At 45.8% G+C, this 20,517-nt stretch overlaps 1 protein-coding gene across 1 annotated transcript in view; it reads right to left on the bottom strand.

Moving 5' to 3' along the window:
• Nucleotides 1-12,820, bottom strand: part of LOC120920336 (NACHT, LRR and PYD domains-containing protein 3-like) — a 28,496-nt gene extending 15,676 nt beyond the window's left edge. Inside the window, exons 1-3 of the mRNA XM_040332365.1 lie at nucleotides 12,733-12,820; nucleotides 8,781-8,841; nucleotides 4,118-4,278 (exon numbers count right to left, since the gene is read on the bottom strand). Of these exons, the coding sequence (XP_040188299.1) occupies nucleotides 4,118-4,278; nucleotides 8,781-8,811 (192 nt within the window). The 5' untranslated portion in view covers nucleotides 8,812-8,841; nucleotides 12,733-12,820. The remainder of the gene's footprint in view (nucleotides 1-4,117; nucleotides 4,279-8,780; nucleotides 8,842-12,732) is intronic.
• Nucleotides 12,821-20,517: the final 7,697 nt, after the last annotated feature.

The following is a 20,517-nucleotide window of genomic DNA, read 5'->3' as shown; positions in this document are numbered from 1 at the left end:
GTTCTTATTAATTAACAGTATGGAAAATCTTAAGGGGAATAACCACCAGGGAATTATGCAAAAAATACAATAATTGGGGCATAAGTTTCATCTTACCCAGGTTGGCTTAGCCCTATTAAGGAGAGCCACAGTTTTTGCCATACTTTAATTTTGTCCCAAAACTGATGGATATGGGGATATTCAGCTTTAAGAACTGAGTGACCTTCTGTAAAATTACTATGCCCATGTATTTAAAGGTCGAGACAATGGGTACTGGGCAGGAGGGGGGCAAGGGTGGATCAGCCGTGCCATCCAAAGTCAACAGAGCCGACTTGGATCAGTTAAAAGTCCGGCCCATATACATGCCAAACTTCACAATAGTGCTCATCACGACCTGCAGTGAATTATCGGTATTTCCTAATATAAGCAGCATATTATCTGCGTATAGAAGGAGCTTTTTACACAGGTCACCATACTGAAAGCCCTTGATGGAAGCAGAGGCCCAAATACATACAGCCAGGACTCTATTGCCAGGGCAAACAGTAGGAGCGAAAGAGGGCAACAAGTCTTAGCCCATTTTCCCTTGTTTCTACCCAAGGGAAAATGGGCTGAGAATCGTCCCCCTGAAGGCTGCCAGAGGGTTATTATATAGGAGTTGGGGGCATAAAACCAGCCTGGTCAGGTTGTATAATATTTTTTATGACCCTATTTAAATGCCTGGCTAAAATATTGGTTGGGTTTTTAATGTTCATGGACTATGCAGCAGGAGATCAAACACAAATACTCAAGGTTGTACAACACTATTGAATCCACCTCAGCACTGCATAGACTGCCAAAACACAGACAAATTAAGATCACACCAGGTCTATCTTCTCTAGGTCTGGCTACATCCTGGAATCAAGGCAATTCTTTGAAGATTGTGACCCTGGGGTTGCACATGGGGTGTCATCACCAGTTTTTATTTTCTGAAGAAGAACATTAAAGTATAAGAAACCCCACTAAACCACTTTCTTAAAAATAGCAACAGCATTGTCCAACCATGAAGCTCCTTCAGTTAGTGAACCTGATAGACCTGACAGACAACTCCTTCAGTTGGCCTATCTGATAAACCTGGTAGCTAGCTCCTTTGGTTTGCCTGTTGGGTAGACCTGATAAGGCAGCTTCTTCTGTTGGCCTAGCTGATAGACCTGGTATTCAGTTCCTTTGGTTTGTTTATCAGATAAGCCTGATAGGCCAACTGAAGGAGCTACCTATCTGTTAGACCTGGTAGGCAGCTCCTTCAGTTGGCCTATTGGATAGACCTGATAGGTAGCTCCTTCAGTTGGCCTATCTGATAGGCCAACTGAATGAGCTGGCAACCAGGTCTATCTGATAGACCTGATATGTAGCTCCTTCGGTTGGTCTGTCTAATAAACCTAGTAGGCAGCTCCTTCAGTTGGCCTATCTGATAGACCTGGTAGGTAGCTCCTTCAGTAAGCCTATTGGATAGACCTGATAGGTAGCTCCTTCAGTAAGCCTATTGGATAGACCTGATAGGTAGCTCCTTCAGTTGGCCTACCTGATAGACCTGGTTAGTGGCTCCTTCAGTTGGCCTATCAGGTAGGCCAACTGAAGGAGCTACCTATCAGGTCTATCCAATAGGCTTACTGAAGGAGCTACCTATCAGGTCTATCCAATAGGCCAACTGAAGGAGCTGCCTACCAGGTCTATCAGATAGGCCAACTGAAGGAGCTGCCTACTAGGTTTATTAGACAGACCAACCGAAGGAGCTACATATCAGGTCTATCAGATAGACCTGGTTGCCAGCTCATTCAGTTGGCCTATCAGATAGGCCAACTGAAGGAGCTACCTATCAGGTCTATCCAATAGGCCAACTGAAGGAGCTGCCTACCAGGTCTAACAGATAGGTAGCTCCTTCAGTTGGCCTATCAGGCTTATCTGATAAACAAACCAAAGGAACTGAATACCAGGTCTATCAGCTAGGCCAACAGAAGAAGCTGCCTTATCAGGTCTACCCAACAGGCAAACCAAAGGAGCTAGCTACCAGGTTTATCAGATAGGCCAACTGAAGGAGCTACAAATCAGGTCTATCCAATAGGCCAACTGAAGGAGCTGCCAACCAGGTTTATTAGATAGACCTGGTTAGTGGCTCCTTCAGTTGGCCTATCTAATAAACCTGGTTGGCAGCTCCTTCAGTTGGCCTATTGGATAGACCTGATTTGTAGCTCCTTCAGTTGGCCTGTCTGATAAACCTGGTAGGCAGCTACTCCAGTTGGCCTATCTGATAGACCTGGTTGGCAGCTCCTTCACTTGGCCTATTGGATAGACCTGATAGGTAGCTTCTTCAGTTAGCCTGTCTGATAAACCAGGTAGGCAGCTACTTCAGTTGGCCTATTGGATAGACCTGATAGGTACTGTATTTTCCAGGGTATAAGACGACCTTTTGGATGCAAAAAAATGCATCCAAAGTCGGGGGTCATCTTATACGCCGGTACCTGTCTCCGTCAGGCTGCGGGCACCCATGATTTAAAAGCCGCGCCTCCTCCTCAGACTGTTCCGCAATTGGCGGAACACTAATTTTCCCAGCAGGGCCTCTGTTCAGTGTTCCGCCAATCACGGATGCCTTCTCATCCTCGGACGAGAGGACATCCGTGATAGGCGGAACACTGAACAGAGGCCCTGCTGGGAAAATTAGTGTTCCTCCTATCACGGAACAGTCTGAGGAGGAGGCGCGGCTTTTGAATCATGGATGCCCGCAGCCTGGAAGCCAAAATCTGAAAAGAAAGTAAGGTAGGGAGATCGTCTTGGCCGGCACAGTGGAGGTATGTGGTGGCACAGTGGAGGCATGTGGTGGCACAGTGGAGGCATGTGGTGGCACAGTGGGGGCATGTAATGGCACAGTGGAGGCATGTAATGGCACAGTGGAGGCATGTGATGGCACAGTGGAGGCATGTGATGGCACAGTGGAGGCATGTAATGGCGCAGTGGAGGCATGTAATGGCACAGTGGAGGCATGTAATGTAATGGCACAGTGAGCCATGTAATGTAATGGCACAGTGAGGCATGTAATGTAATGTAATGTAATGGCACAGTGAGATCTGAAAAAAAGCCTGTTTCTGTCAGCGGTTGTTCCTGTCAGCGGTTGTTCTGGCTACCCCTTAGCTTCCAGAAAGACTAGTAGGAAGGGTGGTAGTCTTATATGGCGATTATATCCCAAAACCCAAATTTTTCCTGGAAAAATAGGAGGTCGTCTTATACGCCCAGTCATCTTATACGCCGGCAAATACGGTAGCGCCTTCAGTTGGCCTATCTGATAGATCTGGTAGGCAGCTCCTTCAGTTGGCCTATTGGATAGACCTGATAGGCAGCTCCTTCAGTTGGTCTATTGGATAGACCTGATATGTAGCTCCTTCAGTTGGTCTATTGGATAGACCTGATAGGTAGCTCCTTCAGTTGGTCTATTGGATAGACCTGATATGTAGCTCCTTCAGTTGGCCTGTCTGATAAACCTGGTAGGCAGCTCCTTTAGTTGGCCTATCTGATAGACCTGGTAGGCAGCTCCTTAAGTTGGCCTATCTGATAGACCTGGTAGGCAGCTCCTTTGGTTTACTTATCGGATAAGCCTGATAAGTAGCTCTTTCAGTTGTCTATCGGCCAACCGAAGGAATGCAAATGGCGGGATGACAACGTTTCTACTAATTGAGAGGAAATGGCTATGGGGTTGATTTACTATCCACTGTCCACTTTGCACTACAAGTGCACTTGGAAGTGCAGTCACTTTAGATCTGAGGGGGAGATCTGACACGAGGGGAAGCTCTGCAGATTTTATCATCCAATCATGTATGAGCAAAATGCTGTTTTTTTATTTTCCTTGTATGTCCCCCTCAGATGTGCAGCGACTGCACTTCAAATTGCACTTGCAGCGCAAAGTGGATTTGCCTTTAGTAAAAGAACCCCTTAGTGTTGTTACCCTGCATAACGTGCTGTTACTGCCCAACAGGTAAGAAACTAGATTCACAGTACAGAATTTGCGTAAGAAAAATATACACTACAAGACATGATGCTAAACATACCAAAAAATAGAAATTGGGATTATGCACACTTTAGTAGATTGGAACCTTTGATAAAATTTTCATACCTCTACATTAGGAACATTTCGAGATTTCAACTCTGCCAGGAAGCTGTGAGTGTTCAAGATCTGGACAATATAGATCAGATCATCTCTGAAATATTCATACATCATCCGCAGTTCATGCATTTCATAACCATTAAGTTTTTGACGGAACTTCTGGAGGTTATCTGTGAAGCACAATATGAAGTTACAGTGAGAAATAGCATAGATAGCATAGATCAAAAACAAAAGTATCATCAGTCCTTGGTGAGGGCATGTAAGGCTGGTGGTTGTAGGTAGGGACAGGGCTGTCTTAATGAGAGAGCACACCTGGGCACTGCCCAGGGGCCCTAGCTGCATGGGGGGCTCCTTGCAACTTCCCCAAAGCAGGATGTAGAGGGGTCAGAGTGCTGGGGGGGGATATCTGGGATGTAGAGGGGTCAGAGTGCTGGGGGGGATATCTGGGATGTAGAGGGGTCAGAGTGCTGGGGGGATATCTGGGATGTAGAGGGGTCAGAGTGCTGGGGGGACATCTGGGATGTAGAGGGGTCAGAGTGCTGGGGGGATATCTGGGGTGTAGAGGGGTCAGAGTGCTGGGGGGATATCTGGGGTGTAGAGGGGTCAGAGTGCTGGGGGGACATCTGGGATGTAGAGGGGTCAGAGTGCTGGGGGGACATCTGGGGTGTAGAGGGGTCAGACCGCGAGAGGAGCCGAGCCTGCCATTGCTTCAGTTTTTCCCAGTGCGCATGTGCCGATGAAATCGGCACATGCAGGGGACAGGGGATATCTAGTAAACCGTGCAGGTTTAGGAGATATCCTGGGTAGCTTACAGGTAAACCTTAAAGTGGAGTTCCAGCCTTTTTATGTTTATTAAAAGTCAGCAGCTACAAAAAGTGTAGCTGCTGACTTTTAATAAACAGACACTTACCTGTTCCACGGTCCAGCGATGCGGCCGCCCGGAGCGTCGCTCCTCTCCCCCCCCCCCCTTCTCCGCCGGTGCCTCTATTTATACTGTGGGCACCCGGAGCGCGTCATTGGATTTGATTTACAGCAGCGGGAGCCAATGGCTGCGCTGCTATCAATCTATCCAATGAAGAGCCGAGAAACCGTGGAGAGAGCAACGCAGGATCGCACCCAGGGAAATTTGGGGCTTGGGTAAGTAAAACGGGCGGGCTGGGGGGCCGAACACTGCGAGGACGCATTAAGGTGAAAAAACACAAAGGTTTACAACCCCATTAAGGCCCAATATTGGGGGGGTGGAAGTCATTTAAGGGGAGAGCAAGGGGTTATCAAAGTCAGCAGGGAGGTAATGATCAACCCAAGGTTTCCACAAACGTTCGTACTTTTGGACCCTATCAAAAGGACCTTGGCGAATATCATAGTCCTAGTAACTATATATATATATATATTTTTTTTATATATATATTTTGTTCAAATAACGCAACGTGCTGCATTTAAAAGCTCAAAGAACAGATGGTTAAAAACAAATGAACGCTGCATTTTGAGCACCTCAAAGAAACCACATGCCAAAAACGTAAACCCCCTAGTTGTAGCTGAACTCAGGGGCAGACTGACAACTCATGGGACCCCGGGCAATCAGAGATTATGGGGCCCCTGGGCAATAGGAGATTATGGGGCTCCCGAGCAATTGGAGATTATGGGGCTCCCGGGCAATATGGAGATTATGGGGCTCCCGGGCAATCGGAGAATATAGGGCCCCTGGGCAATAGGAGATTATGGGGTTACCAGGCAATAGATTATGGGGCCACACAGTATACACACACATACAGTATACATACACAGTATCTACACAAACACACAGGGCCAGATTCAGAACGGAGATACAACAGCGTATCTCCAAATACGCCGTCGTATCTCTGAGTGTGCGTGGTCGTATCTATGCGCCTGATTCAGAAAATCAGCTACGCATAAATTTTCCTAAGATCCGACGGGTGTAAGTGTCTTACACCGTCGTATCTTAGGCTGCATATTTACGCTGGCCGCTAGGTGGCGCTTCCGTATAGTTACGCGATGAATATGCTAATTAGGTATTTACGCCGATTCAGAAACGTACGTCCGGCCGGCGCATTTTTTTACGTCGTTTACGTTAGGCTTTTTTCGGCGTAAAGTTACCCCTGCTATATGAGGGGTATCCTATGTTAAGTATGGACGACGTTCCCGCGTCGAATTTTGAAAACTTTACGCCGTTTGCGTAAGTCGTTCGCGAATAGGGCTGTACGTAAGTTACGTTCACTTCTAAAGCATTGACGATTTGCGGCGTCATTTCGAGCATGTGCCGTTCGTAAAAAAATTCAAATACGCGGGGTCACATGTCATTTAAATAAAACACGCCCACATCATCCACATTTGAATTAGGCGGGCTTACGCCGACACACATACGTTACGCCGCCGTAACATAGGGCTCAAGTTCTTTCTGAATACGGAACTTGCGCCCTAATTTACGGCGGCGTAACGTATCTGCGATACCTTAGACCTTAGATAGATAGACAATTCTATCTGAATCCGGGCCACTGAAAAGGTACTGGAGAGTCGGGGCAGCTATAATCTTGGGATTTTCCTAAAAACATAGGCCCAGATTCTCATACAATTACGTTGCTCCTGGGCAGCGTAACGTATGTGATTTACGTTACACCGCCGCAGGTTTACAGCGTTAGTGCCTGAATCTCAGAACACTTACCTGTAAACTTGCGGCGGTGTATCGTAAAAGCGCTCGGCGCAAGCCCGCCCAATTCAAATGGGGCGGGCACCATTTAAATTAGGCGCGTTCCCGCCCCGAGCGTACTGCGCATGCTCCGTCGGGTAAATTATCCGACGTGCATTGCGCTAAATGACGTCGCGCCGACGTCATTTGCTTAGACGTTAACGTAAACGGACGTCTTACGCAAACGATGTAGATTTTTAAAATTTTGACGCGGGAACGACGGCCATAATTAACATTGGCTGCGCCTTATAGACCCAGGCTACGGAAACAACGTAAATTCTCTGCGTCGAGCGCGCGTACGTTCGGGAATCGTCGTAATTTGCTAATTTACATAAGCGCCGGGGAAAACGACGTCGGCGACACCTAGCGGCGGGAAACAAAATTGCATTTAAGATCTGACAGCGTAAGAGCCTTACGCCTGTCAGATCTAATGGGTATCTATGCGTAACTGATTCTAAGAATCAGTCGCATAGATACCCGGGCCAGATTAGGACTTACGACGGCGCAAATGGTGTTGCGCCGTCGTAACGCCTTTGAGAATCTGGGCCACAGATTTTTACATATTGTCCCTGGTTTTACTGAGGCTGGCAACCCTGATGGGGCCCCCTAGTGGCATGGGGCCCTCGGATTGCCCGAATGGTCAGTCCGCCCCTGGTTGAACTCTAACTACATGGTTCATGAAGACGGTATCTGTGGTTTGCAAATGATCACTACAGGAAAGAGGAAGGAAGCTCAGGAAGGTGATGGCAAGGTAATGAGTACGGCAGTGTTTTATCAAACTACATGGTATTAACCCCTTCCCGACCGCCGCATGTACATATACGTCGGCAGAATGGCACGTACAGGCACATTGGCGTACCTGTAAGTCCCTGCCTAGACGTGGGTCGGGGGTCCGATCGGGACCCCCCCCGCGACATGCGGCGGTCGGGTCCCCTCGGGGAGCGATCCGGGACGACGGCGCGGCTATTTGTTTATAGCCGCTCCGTCGCGATCGCTCCCCGGAGCTGAAGAACGGGGAGAGCCGTGTGTAAACACGGCTTCCCCGTGCTTCACTGTGGCGGCGCATCGATCGAGTGATCCCCTTTATAGGGAGACTCGATCGATGACGTCATTCCTACAGCCACACCCCCCTACAGTTGTAAACACACACACAGTGTACACCAAATCCTACAGCGCCCCCTGAGGTTAACTCCCAAACTCCAACTGTCATTTTCACAATAAAGAATGCAATTTAAATGCATTTTTTGCTGTGAAAATGACAATGGACCCAAAAATGTGTCAAAATTGTCCGAAGTGTCCGCCATAATGTCGCAGTCACGAAAAAAATCGCTGATCGCCGCCATTAGTAGTAAAAAAAAAAAAAATAATAAAAATGCAATAAAACTATCCCCTATTTTGTAAACGCTATAAATTTTGCGCAAACCAATCGATAAACGCTTATTGCGATTTTTTTTTACCAAAAATAGGTAGAAGAATACGTATCGCCCTAAACTGAGGAAATTTTTTTTTTTCATATATGTTTTTGGGGGATATTTATTATAGCAAAAAGTAAAAAATATTGCATTTTTTCAAAATTGTCGCTCTATTTTTGTTTATAGCGCAAAAAATAAAAACCGCAGAGGTGATCAAATACCACCAAAAGAAAGCTCTATTTGTGGGGAAAAAAGGACGCCAATTTTGTTTGGGAGCCACGTCGCACGACCGCGCAATTGTCTGTTAAAGCGACGCAGTCCCAAACTGTAAAAACACCTGGGGTCTTTAGGCAGCAATATGGTCCGGGGCTTAAGTGGTTAATATTAGTGTTCAGATGGTCTTCTGATTACTAGTGAAGAGCCAAGGATTTGGTGTCACCGGCCTGATGTCTGGCCTCACTTGCCCAAAACAATGAAAAAAGGTAGTATTTTGCCCCACTTTGCTCTCCTTTGGTAAATACAGAGGTGTACGGTGTTGGGTGGTGGTTAAACTGACCTTCATCATTTTCTTCTGACGGTTGGTCCATCTTTGATGTCACTGGTTAGAAGGATCTTTGCTGAAAAACACAGAAAAATAATAATGTACGAATATTAGATTATTAATCTAATATTACCCATGTAGAATATTGATGGCGAGTTTCCATGAACATGCGCCTACGGTTACCAAAATCCAGTGCACTGCCCTTTGTCCTGCCAGATAGGTTCCCGTGGACGGCGGACGGAAGCCGTCTAGAAGTTCTGTGGTGTAACACTGGGGGGATGAAGCTGTAGATGTGAGATAGTGAAGGGTGACCTTGTTACTTTTCACCACAAAAGGAAGGAAGGAAGGAAGGGCTGGGTGGTTCTAATATAGACATTTTCTGTTGATTTCGCACTTTTTTTTTGTTTTAGTTGTAGGTAAAGTATTTCAATAGGAAAGTTTAGAAGGTTTAAATTGTTATTAGAGGGCTAATAAGTGTCTACCTACTCAATTATTGGAAACGTTTCTTTGGAACAGAGCCCAACATTTCTAATGAAATACAGAACAATGGGACTAAATATCCACAGACATCTCCCCCCACTGTAATATCCACAGACATCTCCCCCCACTGTAACATCAGACATCTCCCCCACTGTAATATCCACAGACATCTCCCCACTGTAATATCCACAGACATCTCCCCACTGTAATATCCACAGACATCTCCCCCCACTGTAATATCCACAGACATCTCCCCACTGTAATATCCACAGACATCTCCCCACTGTAATATCCACAGACGTCTCCCCCACTGTAATATCCACAAACATCTCCCCCACTGTAATATCCACAGACATCTCCCCCACTGTAATATCCACAGACATCTCCCCCACTGTAACATCAGACATCTCCCCCCACTGTAACATCAGACATCTCCCCCCACTGTAACATCAGACATCTCCCCCACTGTAATATCCACAGACATCTCCCCACTGTAATCTCCACAGACATCTCCCCCACTGTAATATCCACAGACATCTCCCCCCACTGTAATATCCACAGACATCTCCCCCACTGTAACATCAGACATCTCCCCCCACTGTAACATCAGACATCTCCCCCACTGTAATATCCACAGACATCTCCCCACTGTAATATTCACAGACATCTCCCCCACTGTAATATCCACAGACATCTCCCCCCACTGTAATACCCACAGACATCTCCCCCACTGTAATACCCACAGACATCTCCCCACTGTAATATCCACAGACATCTCCCCACTGTAATATCCACAGACATCTCTCCCCACTGTAATATCCACAGACATCTCCCCCCACTGTAATATCCACAGACATCTCCCCCCACTGTAATATCCACAGACATCTCCCCACTGTAATATCCACAGACATCTCCCCCACTGTAATATCCACAGACATCTCCCCCCACTGTAATATCCACAAACATCTCCCCCCACTGTAACATCAGACATCTCCCCCACTGTAATATCCACAGACATCTCCCCCCACTGTAATATCCACAGACATCTCCCCCCACTGTAATATCCACAGACATCTCCCCCACTGTAATATCCACAGACATCTCCCCCCACTGTAATATCCACAGACATCTCCCACCACTGTAATATCCACAGACACCTCCCCAACTGTAATATCCACAGACATCTCCCCCCACTGTAATATCCACAGACATCTCCCCCCACTGTAATATCCACAGACATCTCCCCACTGTAATATCCACAGACATCTCCCCACTGTAATATCCACAGACATCTCCCCCCACTGTAATATCCACAGACATCTCCCACCACTGTAATATCCACAGACATTTCCCCCACTGTAATATCCACAGACATTACCCCCACTGTAATATCCACAGACATCTCCCCCCACTGTAATATCCACAGACATCTCCCCACTGTAATATTCACAGACATCTCCCCCCACTGTAATATCCACAGACATCTCCCCCACTGTAATATCCACAGACATCTCCCCCCACTGTAATATCCACAAACATCTCCCCCCACTGTAACATCAGACATCTCCCCCACTGTAATATCCACAGACATCTCCCCCCACTGTAATATCCACAGACATCTCCCCCCACTGTAATATCCACAGACATCTCCCCCACTGTAATATCCACAGACATCTCTCCCCACTGTAATATCCACAGACATCTCCCACCACTGTAATATCCACAGACATCTCCCCAACTGTAATATCCACAGACATCTCCCCCCACTGTAATATCCACAGACATCTCCCCACTGTAATATCCACAGACATCTCCCCCCACTGTAATATCCACAGACATCTCCCACCACTGTAATATCCACATACATCTCCCCCCACTGTAATATCCACAGACATCTCCCACCACTGTAATATCCACAGACATTTCCCCCACTGTAATATCCACAGACATCTCCCCCCACTGTAATATCCACAGACATCTCCCCCCACTGTAATATCCACAGACATCTCCCCACTGTAATATTCACAGACATCTCCCCCCACTGTAATATCCACAGACATCTCCCCCACTGTAATATCCACAGACATCTCCCCCCACTGTAATATCCACAAACATCTCCCCCCACTGTAACATCAGACATCTCCCCCACTGTAATATCCACAGACATCTCCCCCCACTGTAATATCCACAGACATCTCCCCCCACTGTAATATCCACAGACATCTCCCCCACTGTAATATCCACAGACATCTCTCCCCACTGTAATATCCACAGACATCTCCCACCACTGTAATATCCACAGACATCTCCCCAACTGTAATATCCACAGACATCTCCCCCCACTGTAATATCCACAGACATCTCCCCACTGTAATATCCACAGACATCTCCCCCCACTGTAATATCCACAGACATCTCCCACCACTGTAATATCCACATACATCTCCCCCACTGTAATATCCACAGACATCTCCCCCACTGTAATATCCACAGACATCTCTCCCCACTGTAATATCCACAGACATCTCCCACCACTGTAATATCCACAGACATCTCCCCAACTGTAATATCCACAGACATCTCCCCCCACTGTAATATCCACAGACATCTCCCCACTGTAATATCCACAGACATCTCCCCCCACTGTAATATCCACAGACATCTCCCCACTGTAATATCCACAGACATCTCCCCCACTGTAATATCCACAGACATCTCCCCCACTGTAATATCCACAGACATCTCCCCCCACTGTAATATCCACAGACATCTCCCCCACTGTAATATCCACAGACATCTCCCCACTGTAATATCCACAGACATCTCCCCCACTGTAATATCCACAGACATCTCCCCACTGTAATATCCACAGACATCTCCCCCACTGTAATATCCACAGACATCTCCCCCACTGTAATATCCACAGACATCTCCCCACTGTAATATCCACAGACCATTCACCTGGTGACATCACCCCGCCCCTTAGTTATTAAAAAGTAGAATCTGGGGGCTGCCTTATTAAAGGGAGCTTCCAGATTCCGATAAGCCGCCCACCCGTAGACCCCCACAACCACCGGCCAGGGTTGTGGGGAAGACGCCTTTGTCCTTGAATTCTTTTTCCCATTATGGGAGTAAGTGGGGCCCCATGTCAAGTTTTGCCTAAGGCCTCACAAAACCTAGAGCCGCCTCTGCACAGTTACACCAGATTCTGTGTGCACCAGGTTTAGCAAATCCCCCCCCAGAGAAAATAATTTCCAGTAATAAACATCAACTACAAATTGTAATAATAATGGGCAGAAAACAAACGCAGACATTTACCATTGTAGTGCCCCTTTAGATTGATAGTGATTGTAGTGCCCTGCTTACATTGGCGCTCAGGCAGGAGGCCAATCTATAAATTGCTCAATGGTCCCCGACAGGACATTAGGGCCCTAGAACACTGGTTGAAAAAAGGCTGTTGTAGTTTAGAGAACAAAAAAAGACTTACCCTTTCAGGACTCGGCAGACAATAGCGGTCCATGATGTGGCTGCCAAGGGGCCTCACTAGGGAGGTTGTCTGATGATATCTCCATTCCCGGAATGCTGACGTCAGACCCACCGTAACATGCTTTGGGTTCATGCTGCTCCTAGTGCCAGATCTCCACTGCAGCCCCCTATCTGTTGGATGACAAGCTTCTTATCTTGCTGGCCAGAGGTTTCATAATAATAAAGCTTTTTAGATGTGTAATTCTGTAAAAAAAAAAAAAAAACACCATTTAAAGGGGTTGTAAAGGTTCCTTTTTTTTTTTTTAAATAACAAACATGTTATACTTACCTCCACCAGGCTCCTCCCCACATCAGCTAACCCCCTTATGGTAAGCTCTCTCCCAAGGGGGTTAGCTTGCGGGCGCACTCCCGTGATACAGTCGGCGGCCATAGCCGCCGACTGTATCACTCGGCCCTGCCCCCCGGCGCGCCGCGTCATTAATTTGATTGACAGCAGTGGAAGCCAATGGCTGCGCTGCTATCAATCATCCAATGAGTAAGCAGAGAAGAGACGAGAAGCCCGGCTAGAAGTCAGCGTGTTCACGACGCAGGACTTTTGAGGGGTCAGGTAAGTAAACGGGGTGGGGGACCGCCGCACGTCTTAAGGACCACTGCACGCCGATTTACGTCGGCAGAGCAGCGCGGCTGGGCAGAAGCGCGTACAGGCACGTTGCCTTTAAGAGCCCAGCCGTGGCTCGCACACACGCGCAGCCGGTGGCGCATTCGCGACCCTGTCCTGAGCTCCGTGACCGCGGACCCGACCGCCGCTGGTGTCCCGCAATCGGGTCACAGAGCTGAAGAACGGGGAGAGGTAAGTGTAAAAAAACCTTTCCCCGTTCTTCCTAGTGGCAGTGATCGTCTGTTCCCTGTCATAGGGAACGACAATCAGTGACGTGTCACGCCAGGCCACGCCCCCCTACAGTAAGAATCACTCCCTAGGACACACTTAACCCCTACATCGCCACCTAGTGGTTAGCCCCTTCACTGCCATTGGCATTTTCACAGTAATCAGTGCATGTTTAAATGACAATGGTCCCAAAAATGTACCAAAGTGTCCGATGAGTCCGCCACAATGTCGCAGTCACAATAAAAATTCACTGATTGCCGCCATTACTAGTAAAAAAAAAAAAATATTAATAAAAATGCCATAAAACTATCCCCTATTTTGTAGACGCTATAACTTTTGCGCAAACCGATCAATAAACGCTTTTTGCGATTTTTTTTTTACCAAAAATAGGTAAAAGAATACGCATGGGACTAAACCGAGGGAAAAAAACGTTTTTTTATATATTTTTGGGGATATTTATTAAAGCAAAAAGTAAAAAATATTGCATTTTTTTTTCAAAATTGTCGCTCTATTTTTGTTTATATCACAAAAAAAAAAACGCAGAGGTGATCAAATACCACCAAAAGAAAGCTCTATTTGTGGGGAAAAAATTACGCCAATTTTGTTTGGGAGCCACGTCGCACAACCGTGCAATTGTCAGTTAAAGCGGCGCAGTGCCGAATCGCAAAAAAAGTGGCCTGGTCCTTTAGCTACAAAATGGTCTGGGGCTTAAGTGGTTAATGCATAGAATGCATTAAGGTGAAAAAACATGAACCTTTACAATCCCTTCTAAGGCCTCATGCATACCGGGCGTCTGCTTATCCTTTCTGAACATCACAAGGAGAAAAGCTGTTTACAAAATGCACCTAAAGCCGCATACTGCACACTCATTTAAGCCGGCCAATGCCATAGATTGTTCAAATCTAAGCTGGTTCTGTAGGGGGCCGACCGAGACTTGAAACCCTCTATGGGCCGGCTGATTGTACCCAAGTAGGGTTGCCACCTTTTCCTCAAGCCAAACCCGAACACTTTAGTGCCACACAGCAATTCTTTTTTTTGTAGTATACACTATATCAGTGATGGCGAACCTTGGCACCCCAGATGTTTTGGAACTACATGTCCCATGATGCTCATGCACTCTGCAGTGTAGTTGAGCATCATGGGAAATGTAGTTCCAAAAACATCTGGGGTGCCAAGGTTCACCATCACTGCACTATAGCATTGTAAAAGATCTGGGACACCATGATTGCCTGAAATAGTGCCCCCACCGCCCCTTTTATCCGGGTATGACAGGAAGGTCTCATGGGCCCCCTGGAGAATGGGAGCAGTGGCTGCTGCTCAGGCAGGGCGCATTGGCACCGCACCGCCCCTTTAATCAATGCACCCGGTCCCTAATCTACATGTGTCCGGTGCGGACACATAGATTTCAATGAGTTTTTTTTTTTTGAAGCACATGATTAGAGTCGGAGGCTTCAAAGAGGATGGACTCAGGGCAAGAGCACTGTGCCAAATGCACCAAAGCTCAAATCATCTCACCACTGGACAATGAGGTCAATATACTCCAATGGCCTCCACACTCACCAGATCTCTATCCAATAGAACACCTTTGGGATGTGATGTGACAGTTCTGCAGCAACTGCATGATGCTACCATGTCACTATGGACCAAAATCTCGGAGGAACGTTTCCAACACCTTGTTGAATCTATGCCACAAAGAATTAAGGCAAAAGGGGTCCAACTAGGTACCAGCAAAGTGTAGCTAATAAAGTGGCCAATGAGTGTATATTGTACAGTCACACTAGTCCCTGCCCTCAAGGAACTTATAATCTGAGGCCCCTAACTCATACTAGAGCCAACTTACCTACCAGCATGTCTTTGGAGTGTGGGAGGAAACCCACGCAGGCACAGGGAGAACAGTAAAACTCTGGGAAGGTAGTGTCATGGTTGGGATTGGAACTGATGAAACTAGTAATTGAGATTGCCACATATCACAGAGAGAGGTCGCTGGGGGGGGGGGGGGTCCTGGCAAAATTCTTCTATGGACCCCAAGAATTTAAGTTACACTCCCGCTGATAACAAGGGGTATGACAAAGCAGACAAAATACAACTAGAAAAAAAGTTAATTTAGAAACGCTTTAGTGAAGACCCTTACCGAAAACTGAAAGTGCTGGAGACGTGAAGTCCACCAGAAGAATGTTGAAATGCTTTAGTGAAGACCCTTACCGAAAACTGAAAGTGCTGGAGACGTGAAGTCCACCAGAAGAATGTAGAAACGCTTTAGTGAAGACCCTTACCGAAAACTGAAAGTGCTGGAGACGTGAAGTCCATCAGAAGAATATTGAAAAGCTTTAGTGAAGACCCTTACCGAAAACTGAAAGTGCTGGAGACGTGAAGTCCACCAGAAGAATGTAGAAACTCTTTAGTGAAGACCCTTACCGAAAACTGAAAGTGCTGGAGACGTGAAGTCCATCAGAAGAATGTTGAAACACTTTAGTGAGGACCTTTACCAAAAACTGAAAGTTCTGGAGACGTGAAGTCCACCAGAAGAATGTTGAAACACTTTAGTGAGGACCCTTACCGAAAACTAAAAGTGCTGGAGACGTGAAGTCCACCAGAAGAATGTAGAAACGCTTTAGTGAAGACCCTTACCGAAAACTGAAAGTGCTGGAGACGTGAAGTCCATCAGAAGAATGTTGAAACACTTTAGTGAGGACCTTTACCGAAAACTGAAAGTGCTGGACATGTGAAGTCCACCAGAAGAATGTAGAACGCATTAGTGAAGACCCTTACCAATAACTGAAAGTGCTAGAGATGTGTAGTTCATCAGAAGAATGTTGAAACGCTTTAGTGAAGACCCTTACCGAAAACTGAAAGTGCTGGAGACGTGAAGTCCACCAGAAGAATGTTGAAACGCTTTAGTGAAGACCCTTACCGAAAACTGAAAGTGCTGGAGACGTGAAGTCCACCAGAAGAATGTAGAAACGCTTTAGTGAAGACCCTTACAGAAAACTGAAAGTGCTGGAGATGTGAAGTCGATGCTGGGAAGAGGAGAGCAGGAAGGACAGAGTTGCTGAGTCAGTGCTGAGAAGAGGAGAGCAGGGAGGACAGAGCTGCTGGATTACTGCTGGGAGGGGAGAGCAGGCAGGACAGAGCTGCTGAGTCAATGTTTGGGGCGGAGAGCAGGGGGACAGAGTTGCTGAGTCAGTGCTGAAAAGAGGAAAGCAAAGAGGACAGAGCTTCTGAGTAACTGCTGGGGGGAGGAGCTTAGCTGCTGGGCAACTGCTGCTAAGAGAGGGGTTGGGGTTGAGCTTTTAGGTCAACACCACTGGGAGGACCAGCAAAGTGAAGTGAGCTTTTGAGACAACAACTTAAATCACTTCAGTGCCTCTGCTGTGAAGTTTGAAGATGAATTGCTCCACAATGCCTGCAGCTACAGAGGTTGGGGAAGACTTGTTTTTTCAAGCCCATTTAATATGTAAATACTTGAATGTTCATACTCCGGCGGTCACAGATTTCCTTTAAAACATACTTGTGTCGGACTTGTACGAAGTTACCTCTAAGGCCCAAATTCTCAAAGGAGATACGCCGTCGTATCTCTAAAGTCTGAGCCGTCGTATCTATGCGCCTGATTCATAGAATCAGTTACACCTAGATTTCTATTAGATCCGACCGGCGTAAGTCTCTTACGCCGTATGATTTTAACTGCATATTTACGCTGGCCGCTAGGGGCGTGTACGCTCATTTACGCCTAGAAATATGTAAATCAGCTAGATACGCAAATTCACGAACGTACGCCCGGCCGACGCAGTACAGATACGCCGTTTATGTTAGGCTTTTCCCGGCGTAAAGTTGCCCCTGCTATATGAGGCGTACATGCGGCGTACCGATGTTAAGTATGAACGTCGTTCCCGCGTCGAATTTAGAAAATTTTACGTCGTTTGCGTAAGTCGTCCGTGAATGGGGCTGGATGTCATTTACGTTCACGTCGAAACCAATACGTCCTTGCAGGGTACTTTAGAGCAATGCACACTGGGATATGCGCCGTTCGTAAAAAGCGTAATTTACGTGGGGTCACATAACATTTACATAACACACGCCCACATCTTCCAAATTTGAATTAGGCGGGCTTACGCCGGCCTATTTACGCTCTGCCGCCGCAACTTACTGAGCAAGTGCTTTGAGAATACTGCACTTGCTCGTCCAAGTTGCGGAGGTGTAACGTAAATAGGATACGTTACGCCCGCACAAAGATACGCCGATCTACGAGAATCTGGGCCTAAATGTTTTCTGAACTCTAAGAGGAATCCAGGTGTCTGCATGTGATTGGACACAAAGGAAGACCATTTCTGTTCTGTTTATGTTTAAACATGTTTTATTGTGAACTTGTGATGTTTTGAATAAAATAAAACTGAACTTGAAACTTCAGGCAGTAGCAGTATCAGTGCATGTGACCCATAGCTGGAATAACAGGCTTATACAGAATGTCTAGTATAGACTGTGCAGGCCAATCATCTCTCCCGATACCAATTCTTCTTCCCCAGGATATCGTTGGGCTTGAGCAAGGTTTTTGTGCTGGTTTATGTTATGGATTCAATCTCAAACTTAATTTAACCTTGGATTTAACTATTGGATCTTTTTACATGCATGGAAATGATAATAGATAAACCCAATCTGTCAACAATCCATCTGATCCAGACCTGCAATCTGTATCTATATGCCTCATTTTCTTTCTTTTCCACCCAACACACACAGGTTGGTTCCTGTGACGGGAGGGCTCGTGGAACCCAGAATCCCTTGGAAAGTATGGGATACTCTTGTTTCAGCTCCCCATGCACCTCTTATGTCTAAATCACCCTATGTCCATTAGGGGCACAGGGTGACTGAGAAAATATATCTTGGACTACCTAAAATGGGACAGTATTATTTATCCACAATATCCCCCAGGATATATGTAAAAACTATTCTTGGTATGTTTGATTCTGAACTCAACATGTTAATTGAAAGAGGCTGATGTGTTCAACTCCAGCCACCTGTCTGTCTGTTGTCTGCATAATGTAATTGAGTCTAGGATAACTTCTAAGGGTATTTCATTGGGGATTGTGCTAATTGACCCTGTAATTGTGTGAAGGAGTTCTGTGTTGATTGGTGATAATGTTGATTGTGTCTTCTGAGCCACAAGACGGCAAGTCTAGCCTAAAAGTCATGTCTCTGAGTGATCTTGGCTGCTTAAAGGGATTAGTTAATTAGCTCATGTTAATTAGGTCTGGTCACAGGTGTATTTTCAGAGTAATATGGGCAGGATATGTATGCACCTCTTCTTTTACTGTATTTTTTCTAATAAACCAGTCCATGTTCAGCAGACAAACAAGTATCGTCGTGTTGTGTGCTTGTGAGCAGCTGGAATGTCTGATACCCAGACTGATAGGAAGCGGTATATGACGAGAGCACTCACGGAGAGTGTGGGACATTTTGTTACAGTTCCCATAGTACATACATGGTCACCCCACCTCCTTCTCACTCTCTGACCGTTGGTCAGGAAGTGAGAATACAAATGTTAAAAAACGAATAAACTAGAAGAATGTTGTTCGAAAAATGTTCGATATGAGAACATTCGTTCAACTTTCTAATCATTAGTAGGGTCAAATCAACATTTGTTTTTGACCCGAGTGACGAGAACATTTGAAGGAGAAGGATGGACTAACACATTTCTATCACTAAATGTGGTTTTCGTTCGGGAAAGTCCATTCACTAAAAAAATCGATGGTTAAAAAAATGTTTTTTTATGTACTTTTTTTACATTTGTCAAGTCCATAAAATGTACTGATGAGAATTTCCACATGAATGTTCGTTTTAAAAATCGTTAGTCAAAGTGGTGGGGGTGGGTGTGACTGAGTGCACGCCCAACAGAAATCAGCAACGCATGTAAGTAAGGTTCTGCATAATTATGGTTTGTAAAGGTCTCCATACACATGGTATGTAAGGGTCTCTATAATCATGGTATGTAAGGGTCTCTATAATCATGGTATGTAAGGGTCTCTATAATCATGGTATGTAAGGGTCTCTATAATCATGGTATGTAAGGGTCTCTATAATCATGGTATATAATGGTCTCCATAATCATGGTATGTAAGGATTTCCATAATCATGGTATGTAAGGGTCTCCATAATCATGATATGTAATGGGGTCCATAATCATGGTTTGTAAGGGTCTCCATAATCATGTTATGGAAGGATCTCCAAAATTATGGCATGTAATTGTCTCCATTGACATGGTATGTAAGGGTCTCCATTACCACGGTATGTAATGGTCTCCATTTTCATGGTATGTAAGGGTCTCCATAATGATGGTATGTAAGGGTCTCCATAATGATGGTATGTAAGGGTCTCCATAATCATGGTATGTAAGGGTCTCCATAATCATGGTATGTAAGGGTCTCCATAATTATGGCATGTAATGTTCTCCATATTCATGGCGTGTAAGGATTTCCATAATCATGGTATGTAAGGGTCTCCATAATCTTGGTATGTAAGGGTTTCTAAAAACATGGTATGTAATGGGGTCCATAATCATGTTATGGAAGGGTCTCCATACTCCTGGTATGTAATAGTCTCTATAATCCATGGTTTGTAAGGATCTCCATAATTATGGCATGTAATGGTCTCCATAATCATGGTATATAAGGGTCTCTATTACCATGGCATGTAAGGGTCTCCATAATCATGTTATGTAAGGGTCTCCATATTCAAAGCATGCAATGGTCTCCATAATCATGGTATTTAATGGTCTCCACAATCATGGTATGTAAGGGTATCCATATTCATAGCATGCAAAGGTCTCCATATTCATAGCATGCAATGGTCTCCATAATCATGGTATTTAATGGTCTCCATAATCATGGTATTTAATGGTCTCCATAATCA

This window comes from Rana temporaria, chromosome 13 (assembly GCF_905171775.1).
Source record: "Rana temporaria chromosome 13, aRanTem1.1, whole genome shotgun sequence".
Classification (NCBI taxonomy): Eukaryota; Metazoa; Chordata; class Amphibia; order Anura; family Ranidae; genus Rana; species Rana temporaria.
Note: the sequence above shows the minus strand (reverse complement) of the source record. Positions and strands in the feature narration are given on the sequence as shown.